General features: G+C 26.3%; 11 protein-coding genes across 11 annotated transcripts, besides 2 other annotated features; 5 read left to right on the top strand and 6 right to left on the bottom strand.

The window, feature by feature from the left end:
- Nucleotides 1-290: 290 nt before the first annotated feature.
- EHI_151520 (DNA polymerase alpha catalytic subunit, putative) lies at nt 291-3,689 on the bottom strand (the record flags this gene model as incomplete). The annotated part of the gene is made up of 1 exon (XM_652281.1): nt 291-3,689. The coding sequence occupies one exon, from the start codon at nt 3,687-3,689 to the stop codon at nt 291-293; it is 3,399 nt and encodes a 1,132-aa protein (XP_657373.1).
- A 214-nt stretch (nt 3,690-3,903) lies between these two features.
- EHI_151510 (uncharacterized protein) lies at nt 3,904-4,770 on the bottom strand (the record flags this gene model as incomplete). Its single annotated transcript, XM_652280.1, has 1 exon — nt 3,904-4,770. One exon carries the CDS (start codon nt 4,768-4,770, stop codon nt 3,904-3,906), a length of 867 nt encoding a protein of 288 aa, XP_657372.1.
- A 245-nt stretch (nt 4,771-5,015) lies between these two features.
- Nucleotides 5,016-7,832, bottom strand: EHI_151500 (uncharacterized protein; the record flags this gene model as incomplete). Its single annotated transcript, XM_652279.2, has 2 exons — nt 5,016-5,039; nt 5,088-7,832. The coding sequence occupies 2 exons, from the start codon at nt 7,830-7,832 to the stop codon at nt 5,016-5,018; spliced, it is 2,769 nt and encodes a 922-aa protein (XP_657371.2).
- A 76-nt stretch (nt 7,833-7,908) lies between these two features.
- On the bottom strand, nt 7,909-8,433 carry EHI_151490 (acetyltransferase, GNAT family; the record flags this gene model as incomplete). Its single annotated transcript, XM_652278.1, has 1 exon — nt 7,909-8,433. The coding sequence occupies one exon, from the start codon at nt 8,431-8,433 to the stop codon at nt 7,909-7,911; it is 525 nt and encodes a 174-aa protein (XP_657370.1).
- Nucleotides 8,434-8,596: 163 nt separating this feature from the next.
- Nucleotides 8,597-9,490, bottom strand: EHI_151480 (serine/threonine-protein phosphatase 4 catalytic subunit, putative; the record flags this gene model as incomplete). Its single annotated transcript, XM_652277.2, has 1 exon — nt 8,597-9,490. The coding sequence occupies one exon, from the start codon at nt 9,488-9,490 to the stop codon at nt 8,597-8,599; it is 894 nt and encodes a 297-aa protein (XP_657369.2).
- A 127-nt stretch (nt 9,491-9,617) lies between these two features.
- EHI_151470 (uncharacterized protein) lies at nt 9,618-11,654 on the top strand (the record flags this gene model as incomplete). The annotated part of the gene is made up of 3 exons (XM_652276.1): nt 9,618-9,770; nt 9,829-10,043; nt 10,106-11,654. The coding sequence occupies 3 exons, from the start codon at nt 9,618-9,620 to the stop codon at nt 11,652-11,654; spliced, it is 1,917 nt and encodes a 638-aa protein (XP_657368.1).
- A 94-nt stretch (nt 11,655-11,748) lies between these two features.
- Nucleotides 11,749-12,961, bottom strand: EHI_151460 (uncharacterized protein; the record flags this gene model as incomplete). The annotated part of the gene is made up of 2 exons (XM_652275.1): nt 11,749-12,837; nt 12,890-12,961. The coding sequence occupies 2 exons, from the start codon at nt 12,959-12,961 to the stop codon at nt 11,749-11,751; spliced, it is 1,161 nt and encodes a 386-aa protein (XP_657367.1).
- Nucleotides 12,962-13,264: 303 nt separating this feature from the next.
- Nucleotides 13,265-13,908: a repeat region.
- A 410-nt stretch (nt 13,909-14,318) lies between these two features.
- EHI_151450 (uncharacterized protein) lies at nt 14,319-16,397 on the top strand (the record flags this gene model as incomplete). Its single annotated transcript, XM_652273.1, has 1 exon — nt 14,319-16,397. The coding sequence occupies one exon, from the start codon at nt 14,319-14,321 to the stop codon at nt 16,395-16,397; it is 2,079 nt and encodes a 692-aa protein (XP_657365.1).
- Nucleotides 16,398-16,639: 242 nt separating this feature from the next.
- Nucleotides 16,640-17,602, top strand: EHI_151440 (cysteine proteinase, putative; the record flags this gene model as incomplete). Its single annotated transcript, XM_652272.1, has 1 exon — nt 16,640-17,602. One exon carries the CDS (start codon nt 16,640-16,642, stop codon nt 17,600-17,602), a length of 963 nt encoding a protein of 320 aa, XP_657364.1.
- Nucleotides 17,603-17,788: 186 nt separating this feature from the next.
- On the top strand, nt 17,789-19,084 carry EHI_151430 (guanine deaminase, putative; the record flags this gene model as incomplete). The annotated part of the gene is made up of 1 exon (XM_652271.1): nt 17,789-19,084. One exon carries the CDS (start codon nt 17,789-17,791, stop codon nt 19,082-19,084), a length of 1,296 nt encoding a protein of 431 aa, XP_657363.1.
- Nucleotides 19,085-19,167: 83 nt separating this feature from the next.
- On the top strand, nt 19,168-21,879 carry EHI_151420 (uncharacterized protein; the record flags this gene model as incomplete). The annotated part of the gene is made up of 2 exons (XM_652270.1): nt 19,168-19,641; nt 19,711-21,879. 2 exons carry the CDS (start codon nt 19,168-19,170, stop codon nt 21,877-21,879), a joined length of 2,643 nt encoding a protein of 880 aa, XP_657362.1.
- Nucleotides 21,880-22,424: 545 nt separating this feature from the next.
- Nucleotides 22,425-22,987: part of a repeat region that runs on past the window's edge.

Raw genomic sequence — 22,987 nt, 5'->3', positions numbered from 1 at the left:
CTTTTATTAAAAGTGTGAAGTTTACTATTTGTTAATAATTAATTATTATCTTGTAACAAATAAGACATATTTATGTTGATTGTTTTATACTTTTTTAATAATAACCAACCAGTATGAAAAGAAAAGAATTATTAATCAAAACTAAATTGTATTCATAACTTATAAATTCTAGATTTTCAGTTAAAATTATCCTGCCTTCAAAATACTATTTGGTAATACTATTTGGTTAGATTGATAGTAGTAGTCATGAACTTTTTAAAAAAGGTTTTATTAATTCAATTATTTTCATTTTATCTTCCTCTTTGTAAACATGGTTTATCTAAAAATCCTTTTACTGATGAATGTAATGCATCAATATCATAATCAATTTTTTGTTGATCGTTAAGTCTTGATGATGTAATAACATAAAGACTTGTTAATTTTTCTATGACATCATTCTTTTTAATATTAAATTCATAGTTCTTTCCACAACAATCAAAAGAGTCATCATAAACTGCATTATTTCCTGCCTTAGTATAAATTTTTCCACAATCATTACAAGATACTTCTTGTTTTAAATACTCATCTAATACCTTTTCCATATATTGTTTTCCTTTAGAAACTAAGTCAGTAGATGTATATAATTTCTTACATTCTGGACATCTGCACTTCATATCTCTTTCTTGATATGCTCTGTATGTAAATACTTTTTTACATTCACTACATTCAATTTCAAAACCTAACCATAAACCACTTTTATTTGTTGTCACAGCAATTCTACTATACAAATTTGTTGTTGGATTTAATCCAAGCCATTCTCTAATTTTAATATTCATCCTAGGAAATACTTCAAATAACCTTGAAACTGGTGCATAAATTTGTGTATCTAAATAATACTCATAGTCAGGTTCAAATTTCTCTAATTTTTCAACAACATCAAGTGGAATTGATCTATCACTACTTGATTTTGTATTATCTCCTTTTTCAATTAAATATTTAACTTGATCACCAGCTTTATAATGTTTACTTGATTTTAATGCAGCGGCTACATGATCAGTCTTTTGTGGATATGATTGGGGATCTTTATTCAATCCTTTAGTAATAACTAATTGGTGAATATCAACTTTACCACTTCTTAATTTTTCTGCCATATTTTTAAAATAAATTTCTAATATTTGTTGCATTTTAACTAATCCTGGATCAGACAATATTAAGTCTATACAATAATATCCTATTTCTTTAGATAGAGGACACCATTCTCTCCTTACAACGTCTAACCCTTTTAACTCTTTTTTCTTTTTACCTCCATCAAGAATCATTGTAGCAGCATATCTCTTCTTTCTTAATAATAATAATTTTTCAAATATTGCATCAATTTCAATTTCTAATGATTTATAACTTTTATTAATTTGTGCACATAAATTATTGCCAAAAGTTTTTAAATCATTCATACTAATTTTTGGTGGTCTAACCATTAATGAATCAGTATCTCCATAAATTACTTGAATATCCATTTTTTGAACTTGTTCACATGTATTTGTTAAAATAGTTCTTCCTTTACTAGTAATCCATTCAGCAATTTTTTGACAATAAAACCTACTTCCTTTAAATCCAAGACAACCATAAATAGAGTTAGTCATTACTTTTACAGATAGTTGTTGTGTATTTAATTGTGCTTTTTTAATTTCATCTTTATCTCCTAACCTTTCCATTTCACTTACAATTTGTCTTCTTCTCATAACCAGTTTTTTAATAATTTCTGGTAACATTGATTTATTATTCTCTCCTCCAAGTTGAGAATTAAGAAAACAAACACCAAATTCCATAATAATTGATGGGTATAAGGATTTGAAATCTATTAATAAAATTGGATCTGAGTAAAAATCTTTAACAGGTTCTAAAACTAACCCACCAGCATATTTTTTATGTTGACTTCCTTCCCCAAACTTTTTATCTGGTAAAATATACAATGTTGTTTGTTTAATAAATTCATGAAGAAGTAAATACTCAACTCGTTCTGCTCTCTTTCCAAAGAAAGAATGACTCCAAATATTACCAGCCAAGTTAGTTAATTCTTTGGTCATTGCAATTGCATTCATTTGATTACAAAGTTTTATGACTAACCTAGAATTTTCTTCAAGATAATTCCTAATACTCTCAATTTTATTTTTGTCTTGTAATGCAAGTTCAATGTCACTTGAACATGTCAAATCATCAATATTATACTCTCTTTGAATTCCAAGATAATGACTTGTTAAAGTATTTAAGTCATTAATTTTTTCGGACTTTAAGAATTCTTTTGATAATACAAACGTATCTGCTAACAACCTTCCAGAAAAGAAGGTTTTTCCTGCAAAAGTACCATCTTTATTATCTTTTGATTTAATATTAGTGAGTGTCCTTTTTAGTCTTCCAAATTTAGAATAAGCAGAAACCTCCCCTGATGATTCAATGATATCAAAAAATGGCATTAATGTTGTTGTCATGTCATGTGATATAATCAGGTCAATGTCATGTTGTTGAATGAAATTACATACTTTTAACAAAAGTTCTCTTTGGTCTTTTGCTTCCATTCCTTTTGAACACTTAACTCCTTGATTTATATAAAAAGTATAAACATCATCTCTCCATGCCTTCATACTATGACTCATAGGAACACTTTTAACTACATCTAATGAAATCATCATTGGTTTTTTTGTTTTCTCTTCATTTAAACAAATTGTTTCAATAGAACAAATATTTAAAGGAGGAATAAGTGTGTTTGTTATAGAAGTTTTAATTGATGTTTTAGGATTAACTTTTTTGAGGTCTAAAATGTATTCCCTTAAACACCATGACTTTTGTTCTACAGAAGTGCGTACAACAGTTAATCCATTAAATTTAATCCAAGATGGACCAAATATTGAATAATTACTAAGAAACACTTCTTCACATGTCAATGTTTTTTGATAAACTTTTTCATAAGTTTTTCCAGTATCATTTAATTCTTTATCATCAAAATAACATTCAACTTGAATCCCTTTGATAACCTTTTTTTCTAATAACTCTTTATTATCATTTGTATCTTGTGGATTAATAATCATTTCTTTTGTTGCTTCAACAAATACTACATTGGTTGATTTATAATGTCTCTTTAATTCTTCTATTACTTCTTTTGGCTTATTGATAAATTCATTTTTTGGTTCAACAAACAAAACTCTTCTAATACCTTTGACAAGAATTGAACAAGAAATAAATCCATTATCTCCTTTTACTTTTCCTATTAAAAAGACACAACCTTTCATTGTAGTAACACTTACTAAATCAATATAGAAGAAATCTAAATTTTGTATTGGGACATTTTTCATTACATTAGTGTCTGTTTTTTTAGGAACATTAAGAATAAATTTTTTTGGCATTTTGATTGGTGGAGCCTTTTCTTTTGAAATAGTAATTTCGGTTTTTTCTTTAATCATTTCTTTAACCTCTGGATTAATCTTTCCTTCAATAACTAACTTTTGTTGAACCATCTTCTTACCTCCAACTTCTTCTTTTGATTCTTCTTTAATACTTTCATTCTTTAAATCTTCAATATCAATATCATCAATATTATCAAACCCATCTTGTGCAATACAATTTATTGCCACTTCCTCCATGTCAATTTTACCTTCTCTAGCTTTTCCTAGAAGTTCAAGTGCTTGGTCCTTTTCATTTTGACGTCTTCGTGACATTCTTATTATTTATTAAAATTTCAGTTTTTTTTTCATTTTTTATTTTAACTTTTTGTGAATAAATTTTTCATATAAAATATACTTCTTCCTAATTTATTTCAATAATCTTTGAATATAATTTGTTAATCACACTTATAATATTCACATAATAATTTTAATAACTGGATGTATTAACTAGAAATAAATCAAAAATTAATGTAATAAAAATTAAGAGTTACTTTTTTTTCTTTAATGGTGCTTTTACCATTTTTGGTTTATTCTTTGGTTTTGTCTTTGGTTTTGTTTTTTCTTGATGTTGAAGAATATCTTCTTGTACGACTGTTTGAACAACAATAGTTTCTGTCTCTTCTGGTTCATCTACCATTACACGTTGTGCATGTTTTAACAAAAGTGCTGGGTCTATTTCAAGGTCTTCTTTTGTTATTTTCTTTTCTTTTCTTTGTTTGGGTTGATTGTGGTGGTGTTTCTTTGGATTCTGTTCTAAGTTCACAGAACTCATGGCAAGTTGTACATCTGATTCATCAAAATCAATAAACTCTTGGTTTAAATCTAACATATCAACGGGATTACCATTCTTAAATAACCCATCAACTGGCTCATTTTCAATTAACATATCTTCATCTAATGGAATATCATCATCTTTTTGTTCTTCAAACTCTAAACCATCACTCAAATCATCTTTAATAGGTTCATCTTCATCATTATCCCACATTTTCAGAGTCTTTTCAAATTCTCGATCTTCTTCCCTTTCTTTTCTCTCTTTTTTTTGAACTTCCTTTCCCATTGCTTTTTGAACAAAATCATCATCCATATCATTAGTTTCTTTATCTCCATTTAACATAGCAAGAATTTCAGGGTCAATGTCATCAGGAATATCATTTACAATCTCAATTTCATCAGCCCCTCTATCTTCTGGTTGTATAATTTTACCATCAGACTGAATGAAAATCCCATTTCCTCGTTCAGCAAAATGTTGTGAATAATCATACCCATCATCAGGAAAGTCTCCATACTCTAAGTCAAGTTTTCTAATCCCGTTTTCGTCTCGTTCAAACACATTATGGTACTCTTCTTTTGCCATCGTCAAATTCTTTATCTACTATTAGGTTTAAATTATTTTATGTTTTATAAAACATGAAATATTAAATTGATTTATAAAACAATTTTAATGATATTAATTCATTCAAAAAAAAGAAGGAAATAAAAAAAAATATTTATTTTGATGATTATGATTTTAAGTCTTTCATACATTTGATTAATATAAATTTAATGATTATTCTTTTTGGGTCAAATGAGAAATTCTATTATTTGAAAAATAAAATGCAATTAATTCATCATCACATCATAGAACTAAATATGGTGAATAATATAATAAATAAATATAAAACAAAAACAAACAGCATCGTAACAATAGTCATAGAACATTTTTGCATCAAATCTTTGTTTGAGTACTTTATTTATTTGATCAAATTTATCGAAAACTTCTTTACTTTCATTTGTTAATTTCTTTTTATACTTTTGGAGGATAGACAAATCTTCAGATGTCATAGTATCTAAATCAAGTGATTCTAAGAATTTAATTTTATCTAAATCATCTAAACGAAGGAATCGGAATGAAGAAATCATATTTGTTCTTTCTTCTTTATTTCCAACTCGTTTAAGAATAAGACTTGCTTCAACTGGAATACTTTTCTTCATAGTTCTAATAATTTCAACATTATTTCGATAGATTGGTTCAAGTTTATCTAATTCATTAATTGTTTCTTTTATTAGTTGTTGGAATGATTGTTTTTCTTCTTTTACAAATTTAAAGAAGTCATTAAAATGTTGTAAAGAATATTCTTTTATTGTTTCATTATCAGTACATTGTGAACAAAGTCTTAACATTCCAGCATTGGGTGTTTTTGTTATAAGAAGTTGGCAAATGAGGTTTTGTGAATCTTTATCGAGTTTCTTCATCAAATATACCACTAAGTCAACAAGATCATTTCTTACTTCATTAAGTGTTTCTCCAGGTTGAAAGAAATTTAAGAATTTATCAGAAAGAATATATTTAAGTACTATTATTCCATTCTCTTTCTTTAATTCTTCGCATACTTTATAATAAACTTCAGAACTAAGAACATCAAGATATCTACAAATGATATATTTGAGAAATTCTATTTTTTCTTCTACTGACATACATTCAATATTTGGTACTGAAGTTCTTATAGATGCATCACTTATATCACTTTGTGTAATTGTTGGTTCAATAGTTGTTGGGTTATGTACTACATCATTACCAACTTTCAATACTATTTGAGTAAATAATCCTTCTCTCATAATTTTACTCCATACTTTTGGATTTACATCAATTAAAATTCCATTTTCTAAACACATCCACTTATTTCCATTTCTTAAATATAATTTATTTTCTACTGTAATAACTGCTTTTAAACTAAATGTTAAATTACCTAATGTGTGAGTTGAAATTAGATCGAAATGTTTTGGAACTGAAGTAAATCCATGTGCGTATGTATATTCAGGATGAATAGGATATACTTGAAAGTAAAAGTGATAACAAAGTATTGGGATTATATTTGTCGAGATGGAAGAAAAATTTAATAAACTACACTTTATATTTAATGTATTTAATAACCTAACTAATCCTTCTATATCATTTTCTTGTATTTGTAGTGTTGTAATAATTGGTGTTATATCAATAGACCGAGGAGGAAATTCAAGAAATTTTTTACTTACAGAAACAAGACTATTATCCTCTCCATTTTCTATTGATAAAAATGACGCAATATAAATATATGCTTCTAATTGTGGATTTTCTAACATCAGTCGAGGTGTTGCAGTTAATTCAATTCTTCCTAATGATGATTGAATTTCACATGACTTGATTAAATACTTTGAGACAATACTTTTTAGGTTATTAGAATATGAAAGAATATGATGTGCAAGATTTATTGATTGAAATCCTAACGAAAGTAGTGGAATAGATTCAAAACATGATTTCCATTGAGGAAGTACAAAAGATACTAAATACTCTCCCAATGTACGTGGTATATTCTTAAAACCATATTTTTTAACAAGAGAATTTAATAAATATAAATATGAAAATACTGTAAAATTTTCACTAAATGGTAGAGAAGTGTTGTTGTCAGCAATAAAATATAAAGGAGTTTCAAACAAATCTTCTATCGATTCGCTATGTTTTTGTGGTGAATTAATAAAAGTAGTAATTTGTTGATAAACTGATAGTAGTTGTGTATCGTCTAACTCAAAATCATGTTGTGCAGCATTAATAATTTGAAATTCATTACAATCTTTAATATTTGGTAAATAAATTTGCTGATGAAAGTCTTTTTTGACACAACATCCTAAATAAATATAAATTGGTCGAATTAGTGATAATTTAGATTCTTTTTGAGTTGATTGTTTGATTTCTTCAATAAAGTTTTCTGGTAAATAAATGTTATTGAATACACACAACCGTAATACAGAAATAATAGAATAGTACTTGGTTTCACCAGGAAAAGAAAATGCTTGTTTAATTAAATTAATACATTGTTGTTCTGTTAAAGAAATTGTTCTTTCTTTTAATACATTGAAAAATAACGCAGTTAAACAAGACGGGGAGTCTATCACATCAAAAACAAATTGGTCTAAAGGAATACTTGAAAGAGTTCTCAACAACTGAAGGCAATACTCATTAGAATTTGATAAAAGTTTATCAAAAGTTTTAAAATATTCTATCCATGGAAAAGTGATATATTCATCTTTTGGCATAGTTGGTTCGATTAAACTTTCTGTTTTTATCGTAATAATTTGATTAGGAAACAAAATAAAGCTTGAAATTTTTCTTCCAAAATAAATATGATCAACTGGATCACCTAAATTCATATGTAATGGTTGTGGTAATTTAAATCTGTTTGAAATTTCTTGTGTGAATTGAAAAAGTGTAGAATTGGTATCAATCGTGTATCTAATTTGAACACCATTTAAATCTAGATAGATAGGTAGATAAAAAGATTTAAAAGATTTAGTAGATAAAGGAAACATGTTTATAAGATCATCACACCACTTTTTAATTTCATTTTGAGGACAACTACCAATATTTTCTAAGAGGTATTTGATTTGAAGTGCTGAAGACATAATTAAATAAAAATTCTTAGATGAAGTTTAATTTTGGAAAAAGCTTTTAAGAAGAGAAAAATCACAAAAAAACTTTTCACTTAAAAAAGTAATCTGGATATTTAATGATTCCATTTATTCCAGTTAATCCTTGTTCTTGCAACTGAATAACCATACAATTATTCTCATCACATGGAATATCTGTTTTAATTCCATACTTTGTTGATGTTTCAAATCCAAATGTATGATAAAAATGGTCATCTCCAAATAATGTTAAATGAGTAATTCCTAATTTTTGTGCTCTTGAAATAACTTCTTTCATCAACTGACTTCCATATCCTTTTCTTTGTTGATCGGGTGCAATAGAAAGTGGAGCAATTGCATAGCTATTATATGTATTCTGGTTATTAATAATAGAAATTTTGGAAATCATAACATGACCAATAATTTTTCCTTGAAGAATACCAACAAGTGATAAACTTTTAATATAATTATCTGATTCTCTAATTTTAACAACAATATTTTGTTCTGTACCACATGAATGTTCAGCAGTTTTAAAGGCAGTTTGAACTAATTGATAGATTTCTTCATAGTCAGATGGTTGTTCTTCTCTGATTTGCATTATAACAAAAGTAAGTTTGAGTTTTAACTAAATAAAAAAAGAATAAATTCAATAAGAAAATTCAATAAGAGTATGTTGTTAAAAATGTTTTATAAGATTCTTTATGAGCTTCTTTTGTTCGTTCATTCTATTACATAAGTTTAATTGTTTTATAGAAGAGTGTTTAAACATTAAGTAAAAAAATACAAACTTCTGGGGCAGCATCATATAATAAGAAATTTTGATTTCCCAAATCATCTAATTCCATCACAGAAGCACGATTACCACATCTATAACAATAATTTGGAGCAGACCATACTGTACATACTAATTTATTAAATTTCCAATCATAACCTTCCATAACTATTTGATGAGCACGAGCAATGAAATCTAACTTATTACTTTGAACAAATTCTGTTGTAGCTTTTTCACCAAACAGATAACCAGCCCCTCTATTTGATGGTCTCCAAGTGTCAACTTCAGGTTCAGGGTCAGACCATAATAAATCACAAAATGCCCCATCATGAGGAGCTTCTTTAAATCGACTAATTTTTGATATATCATCAAGTGTTTTAATTTCTGGAGAAAGACCACCATGAACACATAATATACGATTATCAATTAAAGCACTTAGAGCCAATAAATCAAATAAATCACAACACATTTTCCATACATCTGAATTACCATATTTTTTCATACATTCATCGTAAAAACCATATGTTTGTGAGATTTGTCTTGTTTCATGATTACCCCTTAAAAGAGTAACTCTACGAGGGTATTTAACTTTTAATGCAATTAATAACATGAACACCTCAACACCATTTATTCCTCTATCAACATAATCTCCCATAAAAATATAATTCGTTTCAGGAACTCTTCCTCCTACTCTAAACAATTCTAAAAAGTCAGGAAATTGTCCGTGAATATCTCCACAAACTGTTACTGGAAGTGAAACTGGAATAATATTTGGTTCTTTTGAAAGAACTTCTTTTGCTTTTTCATAAATTTGACGAAATGTTGCTTCTTTAATTACTTCACCTTGCCATAATTGTTCAAGACATTCATCAATGAAACTCATCTCTTTTATTTTTTAGTTTTTCTTTTACTATTTTTTTTTGTGAGTATGTATTTTCAATAGTTCAAATGTAAAAATGTAAAATGGAACTGAAAAGAACTTTAAAAGTGTAGTTAAAATAAATATCTAAATGCAATTTCAATTCAGTTCATTTGGTGTCTTTGAAAATAACAAAAATCTTCTTGATGCTATTGATAAGAATGAGGTTAAAGATATTCTTTTTGAATACCCTCATACTTTTATTTGGCAAGAAAATGATTCTATTCTTTTTATTAAAAATGATGTTTGTCTCAAATCGGTTTAATATTCTTTTTTTAAAGAGGTAATATTTAAATAAACAGGGAACATTACAACGACTTGACCAAACAACAAGTACTACAAAATTTGTTTTATTTGAAAACAAACATTGTATTCTTATTAGATGTGATTCAGAAAAGAAGTTGACATTTAATCTTATTAAAAATGATCAAATAGTTGGTGCTCAATTTAAAGTATTAATAAATGTAATGTTTAAAGAAAATGATATTTTATATGCATACCATCATCCAAATGATTTGTTTGTTTTTTTTTGTATTAAAAATAAAAATGATTTGATTAGGAATTAACTTATGTCGATAGTGTCATTTTCATTGGTGTTAAAGGAAATAAAATTATATATAAAATAAGATATAATATTATTTTCTTAAATGAAGAACTAAATGAAGTAGATATTAAAGATATGTCAACATTTAAAATTATTTTAGAAGGTATTGAAGAAATACAATTAAAAGAATCAATTCTTCAAATAAAAAATATTGATAATTTGTTAGTAATTCTCACTTCTTCAGAAAATAATAAATCAAGTTATTGTATCTATGATATGAAATTAGCAACATTACAATTTATTCCATTTTATCATTCAACACAAATAGTTCATATTTTAAAAAGAGATCAAGACTTAGTAATGATAGAAGACTGTGGAGATATTTTTGTTATGAATAGCAATTTTGCTTTACCAATTCCAATTAAAATTTCATCTCATTATCTTCTTCCAAAAGGAATTCCATTTATTACATTTCTTAGAAATGATATTATTATAACTATTACCTCTATTAAAATTGAATGTTTCTCTCTTTCAACAGAAAGAATTATTTATGAAAATAATGAAATACCACAACTTGATATTACAGAGTGTATTCCTTTCAATAATAAAACTACATATGGAATTTATCAAAGTGAATGTCATCAATTTTATGAAATTATACCAAAAAGTAATAAATTTGTTGCTCCTTTTTCATTTAAAACACTTATTGAAACAACAAAAAAAGGATTAACTCAAGCTATTAATCGTTTAAATTCATTACCAAAAGTATCAATTCAAAATAAAGTTGATAATTATCAAGATACTTCAATATTTATTTATTTACCAAGAAATTATAATTTTGTTAATCAATGTATTGATCGTATGAAAAAAGAACAAACAGTTTATTCTTTTACTTCACAAGTTTTATTATCTTCAATTCATGCATTAATTAATAGTATTAAAATTGAAGAGGAATCAGAACCATTGTATGAGAATATTCCTTATATTAATTTTAAACCAATTTTAATAAGTAGTAAAGCAAATGAAGATCTTCATAATGGATTATTTGAAGAATTTGGAAATTGTGTAAGGTCTCAATTCAAACAAAGTGCATTTGAATTATTATTATTTATTCAAGAATTACAAAAAAATGGATTTGATAGAGAAGAAATAATGAAAATAATTTCTGCAATGTATTCTACAATTCAATGTGTTGGTACATATGAATCATTTAAACAAGAACAACTCCACATTATTGTTGTTATTCAATTTATTTTATTTGGTATCGACAATGTATTAAAAGCAATAAATGATAAACAAGGAATATATTCTTTTTATTCTGTTGACTATGAACGATTATTGAATGTTGCAGATATTATAGGTGAAAAACATGTTTTTGGGTATGACAATATTTGGAAAAGAAAAATATATCAGACTGTTTTAATTCATCTTTTATCTCAAAATAATAAAGAATTAATAATAAAATTATTAAATCGTATTGAAGATAAAAATGAATTGATTGAAGAAATAATGATGAATGTTGTATTGAATAAAATAGATACTGTTGATATTTCTTTCTTAATGAAACTTCTTTCTTCTAACTAAAATGATGCAACAAAAAAAACATTATTCTTTTGTTTTTATTTTGTTTCTTTTTTGTTAAAAATAAAAAAGAAGGAAAAAAAAAGGACAATTTACGTTAATGTTCAGGTTGTAACAAATACCCTAATGATGGATCCTTTTCTACTAAAATTTTCTTTAAATATTTAATTTCAGCCTTTAAATCCTTAATTTGCATTGTCATAGCAGTCATTTTCATTAACAAATCACTATGTTCTTTGACAGTACCATTGGAGAAGGCATCTAATTCATTTGTTAATCTGATGTACATTCTCATTGTTTCTTGTTCATTAGAAAAATGTAATGAAAGTAATCCTTGTGATTCTGGTGATAAAAATTCAAGGATATCTTTCCACTCTTTTTTCATTCTTGGTAGTAATTCATTACAAGCATCAGGAGATACCCAAGATAATTCAAAGAAATCATCTAATGCAAGGTCTCTTAATGAAGTAACCCAAGAATCAACTTGACTTCTTAATGACCCAAGTTTTTCTGATAATTGTAATTTCCAATTTTGTGCAGGTGGAATATTTTGTTCAGTAGAATCACCAACAAACCATTGGAAAGCAACAGAAAGAGTTTTTATAGATTCAATTTCTTGTTGGTTCTTTGATTGAGAATGAACCAATGCACTATTAATAGTTCTTAAGAAAATTAGATTTTTGAGAGCTGACAATTCAACTGAAGGTGTTCTTTTGTGTAGTTCAATAGATACTTTATGCATAAAATAACTAAATCCAGTTGGATAATTTTTACAGTCAATGATATGTTCAAGAATAGATTGAATAATATCTGCGATTTTATTAACTGATTTTTCGACATCAGCATTAATAGTATTTCCAATGACTAATTTAAATTTGATTTGTTTCATATGTTTCTGAACAATATTAATAACCTCTTTTAAAAACTGTTTTAATTCATTGTCAAGAAATATACGAATAATACGAGTGAATATAGAATTTCGTCTAAAAATTGAACTTGGTGTTCTGAAACATTCTTCAATTTCTCTGTCAATCAAATAATCTATTAATTGAGAGATTTTTCCCTCAGAAATATAATATGAAAATACCATTTCTGTATTTTTAAATAATTGTTCTGGTGTATTTAGTGTTGAACAGAAATATTTTAAAACCCCTGCTGGAATGTCATTATTTAATGGTAATAAAAGCTAACAAATTACTTTTATTCTTTTTTATTAATTTCTTTTTATTAAAACAAACTGTTTGAAGTGGATCTGGTGAAAGTGATTCTGCCATTGCTGAGGCTTGAACAGATGGTAAGGTGACACTCATACCTTCTATTTTGTTATGAGAACTTTAAATTCTTTTTTTTTTCAAAAAAATTAAAAAAAGAAAAAACATTTTTCTTTTTTCTTAATTACTGTCATTTTGTGTTATTTTATAAAACTTTGTCAAACTATTGTTTAGTACAAAAGATGTACAACCACATTTGACAGTACATAAAAATTTTCTTTTTCTTTAATTAAAATTAACTGTTATACACATTTTTTTGATATTCGAATTTTAGAAAACTTTCGTTCAAGATTAAACTGATTTTTCTTTTATTTTAATTTGTTTTTCCTTATCCTTCTTTTCATTCGAAGATGGCACGTCAGAGACACCACACGAAACCCTAAAATAATCCCATGCTTCGAATCTCCCAGTTATCGTCTGGTCATGACGTGCCTTTGGTGAGATAATATCTATTCAACACTAACTGTTTATTATTATTAATATTTATTAGAAGTGATTATAATAAAAGATTATTATTCATTAACGTGTATTGTTATTCATTAACGTGTATTGTTATTCATTATTAATTATAAGGATTATTATTTACTAAGGAGGTATTACGTATTAAGAATTATCATTTGTTAAAGAAGAAGCATATATAATTGATATTGTTGCACAAAAATTAAACATAAGGATATTATCAAGGAATAGGGTTTCTTTAAGGGGTGTCGAAGGTAAAAGGAGATGAGGCATAACATTATGATATGGATATACTCTTCTTAAAACAACAATATAAAGAATGAGAAATATTATATTACTCATTAAAATCAAAATAAAAGTCAGGCAGCAACTTAAATGAGGAACCATTTAAGTCGAGCATGCTTGCAAAAACTTTATTTCAATAGAAATAAAGCGTGTTGAAGAAACTGATTCTCTCACTTCTCAACATGATGAAAAACCTAAAAAATAAGGTTAATCATAATTGATTTCTTTTTTTTTTTTTTTTTTTTTTTTTTCCTTATCCTTCTTTTCTTTAGTTAAGAATATACTTTCTTTGCTTAGTTGAGGTTCCAATTTTAAAACAACCCCATGCAATGACTCTGTATTATCTGTTGTACAACTATTCATTAAATAATACAAAATTCAATCTCGAGATGAATTCTAAAAAAAAGAGCAATGACTAATGGAATTGAAAATCCTTTAAACATTCTATATTTAGAAGATACTTAAACCCAAGTAATAATTTCTTCTTATTTTTGGAAGAAAAAATATTTTTAATTTTTTGTTTTAAACTTTTCATAAAAAACGAAAAGTCAACTTTATAAAATGAAAGTTGTGGTATTTATTATTAATATTTAATTTTTTTTTCTAATTTTCTATACTAATCCTACTGCTTCAATCTAATAAATCAAAAAGCATGCTTGTTATTGGATTTTACTTATTAGTATGTACCATAGCAAAAGATTATATTGTTAATGGTGGTTTTGAAGAAGGAAGTTCAACAAGTATTACTGGATGGAGTATTTATGGAGGTTCTAACTCTTGTGTTCTTGATTCTACAACTTATAATTTAGGATCAAAGTCTTTACATTGTACTGACTTATCATCTAAAGACTTTGTTTCTGTTTTTCAATACCGTTCAGATCTTGTTCATGGAATTAAATATAAATTAACAGCTTATATTAAAGTTAAAAATGTTCAAAATGGAGCATTAATGGTGTTTGCAGAAAGTGCTGATTATTGGGATGGTGTTTATCTCTATTCAAATTCTATTTCTCAATGTAAGACAGGAACTTGTACAGATAAATGGTATAAATTAACAGGAAACTCTGTAATGACATTTGGAAAACAGAGATTTATTATTTCTGCTAGACTTCAAGGAGCAGCTGCAACTGGTGAATTTTGGATTGATGATATTTCATTAGAGCCTATTGAACAAAATGTTCTTATTTCTGTTGATTGTATTACATGGAGACAAGAAGCTTATATTGAACCATTTGAAATTAGAGTTGGGTTAGATGTTAATGACACTGCTTTTCAAGATGGATCTTATCTTTCAATCACTGGACAAGTTATTAGAGAATCAGATAACCAAGTAGTTAAAAATATTGAAAGTTCAGAATTTAAAATGGGAATGACTTTCAATCAAATTATTACATCAACAACATTCAACCCATCTAGTCTTACACCTGGATATTATATAGTTAAGATCACTTGTATCAATTCATTATTTAATAATAAAGTTGAAACTGTTTCGACTACTTTTAGAAAACTCAGTGCTAATCCATCTTATGACATTTATGTTGATAAGAATCATGTCACGTGGGTTAATGGTAAAAAATTCTTCCCTCTTGGATGTTATATGAATTGGTATGATGATTTTGATATTGAACATTTCAAAGACTCCCCATTCAATTTATGGAAAGGACCAGGACAAATGTCAGCAACACAAATTCAAGATGTATATGATAGGACAAATGGAAAAATTAGAATCATTAATCCATTCTCTGGTTCTATTTGTTGTGGGTGTAGTGACACTGAAATTCAAAATAAAGTAAGTTGGACTAAACAACAAGTTGAGTTAATTAAAAATGAACCTGGACTCTTTGGTTATTATATTGCAGATGAACCTTCTACTAGTTGTGTTTCAAGTATGAAGGCAACAACTAGAACTATTAGAGAAAATGACCCAAACCATGTAGTTTGGCCTGCTATTAATGACAGATTTAATCTTAATCTTTACAAAGAAGGATTTGATACTGTTGGAATGGATGATTATCCAGTTCAAACATTTGATCAATTAGAATCCATTTGGGTTATGATGACACAAGGAAGAAAGAAAATGGTCAATTCTAGAGCAATGTGGAACATTGTTCAAATATTTGATTGGACTGTTTACAATGATTCATATAATCTTGACTGGAGTAAAGAATTTCCTCCAACAGAAGAACAACTCAGAAATATGATTTATCAAAATATTGCTTGTGGAGCTATGGGTATTATTTATTTTGATTATTCTGAAATGAGGGTCATGGATTATAAAAACCCATTTGAGCAAGAATGGGAAAAAGTAAAGAAAGTTACATATGAACTAAGAGACAAATATGCTGATATTATTATGTGTGTTGAAGAACCACCAAATGATAAATATATTCTTCCTCTTAATGATGGATTAGATTTTAAAAATTATGTTGCAACAAGACAATGGAGATGTAATGGATATGATTATATTCTTATTGTTAATGTTAGAGCAGTAAATAATTATATATATTCTTTCACTAAAGCATCTAACAATACTTGTTTAGAAGTCATGATGGGAAGTTCTTCAATTTGGACTGAAAAAGGAAATATTGTTAAATTAAATATGTCTTCAATGGATGTTGTTTGGATTAAAGGATATGAAAGTGATCATGAGTGTCCAAATATTTCATATGAATCAAGTACAATTCCATTAATTCTAATCTCAACTTTACTTCTCGTTATTCTATTAATATAAACGAGTTACTGTTTAACAACTTATTTTAATTTTTTTATTTTATAGAAAAATTTTTTGGATAATAAAAATCAATATAGAAAGTTCTTCTCTAAAAAATTGAAAAGATAAAAATATAAACGAATTATTACCTCTAAATGAAAGATAATAAACATATGAGTTATTTTAATCAATTTTTTAAAGAACGTGGCTTTTCGTCAGAAGTAATCTAAATTTACAAAAAAACTAATATACTCTCATTTTTAATGTTTGGTTTACTCTTTGTTACTCTCATTTCATTGAGCAATGCTATTAGCTTTGATAAATGGATGGCAAAAAATAATCAAAAATTCAAAGGAATTGAATTATTAAGAAGAAGAGCTATCTTTAATATGAACTCTATGTTTGTTGCCAAATTTAACCAACAACATAATTTCCAATTATCTGTTGATGGTCCATATGCTGCCATGACTAATGCTGAATATAATACTTTATTAAAGGCTAGAACTGTTAAGAATGTTAATGCCCCAGTTAGAAAAGCTATTAAAGGAGATATTCCAACAGCTATTGATTGGAGAGCTGAAGGAAAAGTTACTCCAATTAGAGATCAAGCCCAATGTGGTTCATGTTATTCATTTGGGTCTCTTGCTGCTATTGAATCAAGATTATTGATTGGTGGTTCTCAAACTTATAATGCTGATAATCTTGACCTTTCTGAACAACAAATAGTTGACTGTAGTAACAAAAATAATGGATGTAATGGTGGCTCTATTTTATATGTCTTCGCTTACACAAAGAGAAATGGAGTAATGCAAGAAAAGGATTATCCATATACTGCAACAAATGGAACTTGTCAATATGATGCTGATAAAATTATTGTTAAGAATGCTGGACAAGTTATTGTTGAACAAAGAAATGAAGTTGCTTTAGTTGAAGCTATTGCTGAAGGACCAGTTGCTGTTGCTATTGATGCAGGTCAAGCATCTTTCCAATTATATAAATCAGGAGTTTATGATGAACCAAAATGTAAAAAGGTTATTCTTAATCATGCTGTTTGTGCTGTTGGATATGGATCTCAAGATGGTCAAGATTATTACATTGTAAGAAATTCATGGGGAACTTCATGGGGAATGGATGGTTATATTTTAATGTCCAGAAATAAGAATAATCAATGTGGTATTGCTAATGATGCAATTTATCCAACTGGTGTTACTGAAGTAAAGAAATAAGTAAATTTTTTTGTTATTTTATTTTGTTTTTTTTTTTTGATAAAGAAGCTTTAAGTGTGGAACAAAAACGAATATCTTTTTTTCGTGCCTCAAGTAATATATTCTACTTTTGACTTAAAGATTATTCTGGAATAATAACGTGTTCATTGAAAAAGTTGAACTGATTATTATATTCGTATTGGTTTTATGTCTGAAACAAAACAGGTTAAAGTATTTAAAGGACTAATTATTGATACTCCAACTTCTAACCAAATCAGATTTAGAGACTCTTTTATTGGAGTTGAAAATGGTTCTATTATTTTCATTGAAAATACACTTCCAAAACAATACTCAGAAAATGATGTAATTGTTTTAAAGAGTGGTGAATTTTTATTCCCAGGACTTATAGATTGTCATCTTCATGCTCCACAATACGCATTTATTGGAACTGCTTTTGGTAAACCTTTACTTGAATGGTTAGAAGCTACAGTTCATAAATTTGAACCAAAATGTGCTGATAAGAATTATGCAGAAAAGCTTTATAATCAAGTTGTACGAAAGACATTACAAAATGGTACAACTACTGCCTCTTATTTTGGGACTATTCACACAGATTCAGATATAATTCTTGCTAATATTTGTGAAAAAAGACATCAACGTGCTTTTATTGGAAAAGTTAATCAAGACCAAATGTTCCCTGATAATTTAAAAGAAAGTACAGATAAAAGTATTCAAGAGACAATTAGGTTCATTGAATCTTTTAAGGGTTATCATTTTGTTAAACCAATCATTACTCCTCGTTTTGCTGTTTCATGTACTCGAGACCTTATGAAAAAACTTGGTCAACTTGCACAAGAAAGAGATGTTTTCCTTCAAACACATCTTTCTGAATCACCAGGAGAATGTGATTTAATTAAAAGTATGTATCCTGAATGTAAAAATTATACTGATGTGTATGAACAATATGAGTGTCTTACTGATAAAACTCTTCTTGCACATTCAATCCATCTTTCAGATGAAGAAATGGATGTTATTAAAAAACATGAAAGTTCACTTATCCATTGTCCAAATGCTAATTTAACAATGAAATCAGGATTTTGTCCAGTAAAAAAAGCTCTTGGTAAAGGAATAAAAATGGGAATGGGAACTGATATTGCAGGTGGTTTTTCTGCTTCCATTCTTGACTCAATGAGACTTGGACTTATTGTTGGTAATATCAATGACATTGTAAATAAAACAGAACCAGTTTCATTATCAGAGATTATTTATTTAGCAACAAATGGTGGAGCTCATTGTTTAAATATGCAAGACCAAATTGGATCATTTGAAGTTGGTAAAAAGTTTGATGCTTTAAGAGTTGACTTAAATGCTAATGATTCTCCAATTGACCTTTTTGAATGGAATAGTAATGAACAAATGGTAGAGAGATTTATTTTACAAGGAGATTCTAGAGTAATAAAAGAAGTCTATGTTGAAGGAAGTTTAGTTGATACTTCTATTTAAAAACAAAAAATTTTTAAATAAAAAATTTTTGTTAACAAAATTTTTTTTAATTTATCATCTCTAAAATAACATATTTGTTTTTCATGGATTTATTAGTGTCAAAAGTATTAAAGAAAGTATTATCTAATTACATTAAATCATGTCCTGACCTTGGAAGTGGAAATGATATTAAACTTGGAACAAATAGTTCTGTTCAATTAAGAAATGTCCAGTTAAAAGAACAAGTTATTGGTAAAATGATGATGTTACCAAAAGCTATTGAAATTGAAAGTGCAGAATGTAATGAAATGAATGTTACTGTTCCATTATCATTAATGAAAAAACCTATTATAATTGAAATTGATGGGGTTCATGCTTCAGCAAAAGAAGTTGACACAGAAAATAAAACAAAAACTGTTGTAATAATTAAATCAACAACAAAGAAGTCAAAAAGACAAATTATAGATACAATACTTATTAATGTTAATAATTTTATATTTGAATATCAAAGTAAAGATGTGAAAATAATTATTTCATTTGAATCATTTTGTTCTTATTTTGCAGATAAGAATTTTAAAGTTTGTTGATTCAAAATTATATTACATAATGATATGTAAATAATAATTATTATTTATTAATTTCGTTAGAAAATTAGTGAAATTGGAACAGAAGTTGCTGAAAACAATGTATTTACTTTAAGAAGAGTTGTTGAAATAAAAAATTTTAATATGAGAGTAATTAAAAATAACAAAGAATTCTATTTAATTAGAAATATGAATATTGATGGTAAAATTACTCAAATTAGAGATGAAGATACTTACCAATTAATAGAAACAAATGTGTCTTTAAATATTAATAGATTAAGACTTGTTTTATTAACTGAAGAGTATATGACTACTTCATCATTTATATCTCATTTTATTAGTATTTATACTTCTTCTTTATTATTTAGAAATGATGGTATTAAACAAAAACAAGATCATTCTGGAAAAACTATTATTTCTATAAGATTAGGAACATTTGAAATAACTGTTAAAAATGAAGGTGCTACTGAAATATTAAGACTTGTTACAGAACAATTTCGTTCAAATATTTCAATTGAAAATAGTCAAAATACTCATTGTATTAATTTTTCTAGTGGTGTTGGAATGGTTGAAATGATTTATGAATCGAATGGAATAGGAAAAAGAGTATTAAGTGCTTTTGGAGATAATGTATTTAACACTAGAATTAATGTAATAATTAATGAAGGAATACTTAATAAAATAACAATGAACATTTCATTAGATGGAATTGAAATATCATTTGAAAGTGCTGTTGTTTTAAAATTGATTGATTTTATTAAGTTAACTATTATAGATAAATTAAATAACTCTCAACAAGAAAAACAAATTAAACAACAATCTGAAAGCACTAAAAATTTTATAGAAGTATCAAAATTGATTGTTAACCTTCTTAGAAAACATTTAACTGTCATAGCTCAAAAGTGTGGTCTTAACTCATTTATGGATATTGTAGAAAGATTAGACATGACAGTCCAAATAAAGAATTGTATTTTGAGTATTCCATTTGAAGAGGGTGGTGGTTGTAATATGTATATTGAAGGAATAGAATTTAATAATTCACCAAAATTTTTAAATTTAACAATGAACAAATATTCTAAAGAAGTTATACAAAGGGATCTTAATTATGTTAAAGATGGAAGAAAAATTAAATATACAGTTGGTATTGATGGTATTAAAATTATTCATGTTAATGAAAAAGGAGAGAAAAATGAAATTGTTTCACCAATAAAAGCTATTTTTAATGGAGTAACTGAATATGAGCATAGTCCTATACCTTTAATGATTGGATTTGAAGGTATTATAACAAATATTCAAATTAATTTAAATTCTATGATTTATTTATCATTAAATAAATATTTCACTCAATTATTTAAATCAATTAATAATGCTATTGGAGAACAATTTAATCAAATTGCAAAAGAAGTGTCTTCAAAATCAACAAGTATTATTGATTCAACAATTTCATTTTTAAATAATTATTTATTACCTTTATTAGATAAAAGGGATGTACCAACATTATGTTCAAGTATTATAATAAAAAATGGTTCATTTGAATTACCTTTTACAACAATATTAAGTGTAACTCCAAATGAAAGTACATCTGAATTTATCTTTAAGAATTTATCATTTGTATGTGTTGGAGATTCTCTCCAAAGAGGATTTTGTTTATTTATGGATAATTGTAAATCAAATCATGTTGAGAAAATATTATCTCCATTTAGTAATATAATAACAAAACCATTACCACAAGATGAACATTCTATTTCTATTTCAACAAATTATGATGTTGGTTGTTTATTAAGTAAACCAAAACAACTTCATTTTAAGATATCATTATATGGGTTAGAATTAAGATTTGATTCTCTCTTTGGAATTGATATAAAAGATTGGATTATATCATTCATAGACCATCCTGAACATATTAAAACAACTACTAAGTCTTTACTTAATAATTATAAAGAAACACGTAAATTAGAAAAGAAGCCAGAAATTGAAAAAATAAAACAATTCATTAAAAGTATTTATCATGGATTTACTTGTTCTCTTTCATTATCAGAATGTAGTTTTGATTGTGAAGATGTACAATCAAAGGTATCACTTAGTTCACAAAGTCTCCTTGTTGAACAATGTAATGACTATACTCAAAAATTGTCTTCAGAACTTGCAGAAATTCAAATGAAAAATTTCATGTTAGCAGAGCAAAAAGAAGAGTTAACAAGACAAATTGCTCAATTTTCTAAGAAAAAGTGATTAATATTTTTAAAATTTTTTTATTGATTACATCTAAGAATTACTTGGAACTTTTTGGTATTACCTTTTTATTATATTAATTTTTTTAATTTGCATCAATTTTATTATCAAATCGTTTTTTTTTTTTAATTTCCCATTTAAAAGAATTACCAACTAACACTGAAAGTATGATTATTCATTATGTTGATTACTAAATGAATAAAGAGAACCACACTTCTAGAGAAATAATTTTGGGTTGATAGAAATGGTTAATAAAGTAATAGAAATAATAAATTAAAAACATAAAGAAATTTAATCATAGTAATCTTAATGATCGACCATGCAATTATATAATTACATAAAATGATAAAGATGCAAGTATTTATGACTCATGTTACCTTAACTTAATGACAAATATAATATTAATTAATATCCGTTGGAGGTAAAAGGAATAATACTAAAAACTAAGACTTAAACAACAACAAACTAACTTGAAAAATATTCTAAAAGTTATCTGTTTAAATTAAAAATAAATTATTCATTAGAATATTCATTAAAAAAAAAAAAAAAAAAAAAAAAGGTCAATTATTAGAAATATCCACAATTGGATTTTCTTCATATTGAGAAGTGATTATTTCAGTTTCTTCAATATGCTTTATTTGTGTAATAGAGTTCATTTCTAGCATGCTCGCATTAGATTGTTCTTCTTCTAATGTGTTGCCAGAATTGAATGTGTAAAACATTAAGTCTTTCATATTTTTTATTATTATTGTTCGTAGGATTTTGGGGAAGTGTAATTGTAATTTCAGTACTTTTAATCTTCTTAATGATTCTTTATGTATTAATCCATTTATTGATAATATTACAGGTATTATTTCTACATATATTAATTCTCTATTATTTCTTATTTTCTATTGTAATTCTTTATACTTATTTATTTTATGAATTTAATTTAATTCTAAATTATTATCTTGACATGTAACAACATCTATGATATATCCTTTCTTTTCTGTAATATTTTGATATTATATATCTGGTCTTCTAGCATGGAAAGAATTATCATTAACCAATAAATCAATAATGTAAGTTATTATCATTTTATCATTATAAATACATTTTGGAGGATTAT

The sequence above is a fragment of the Entamoeba histolytica genome, genomic scaffold (genome assembly GCF_000208925.1).
Source record: "Entamoeba histolytica HM-1:IMSS scf_1104750518587 genomic scaffold, whole genome shotgun sequence".
Lineage (NCBI taxonomy): Eukaryota > Evosea > Mastigamoebida > Endamoebidae > Entamoeba > Entamoeba histolytica.
The sequence above is the reverse complement of the archived record's forward strand: the minus strand, read 5'-3'. Positions and strand labels throughout refer to the sequence as shown.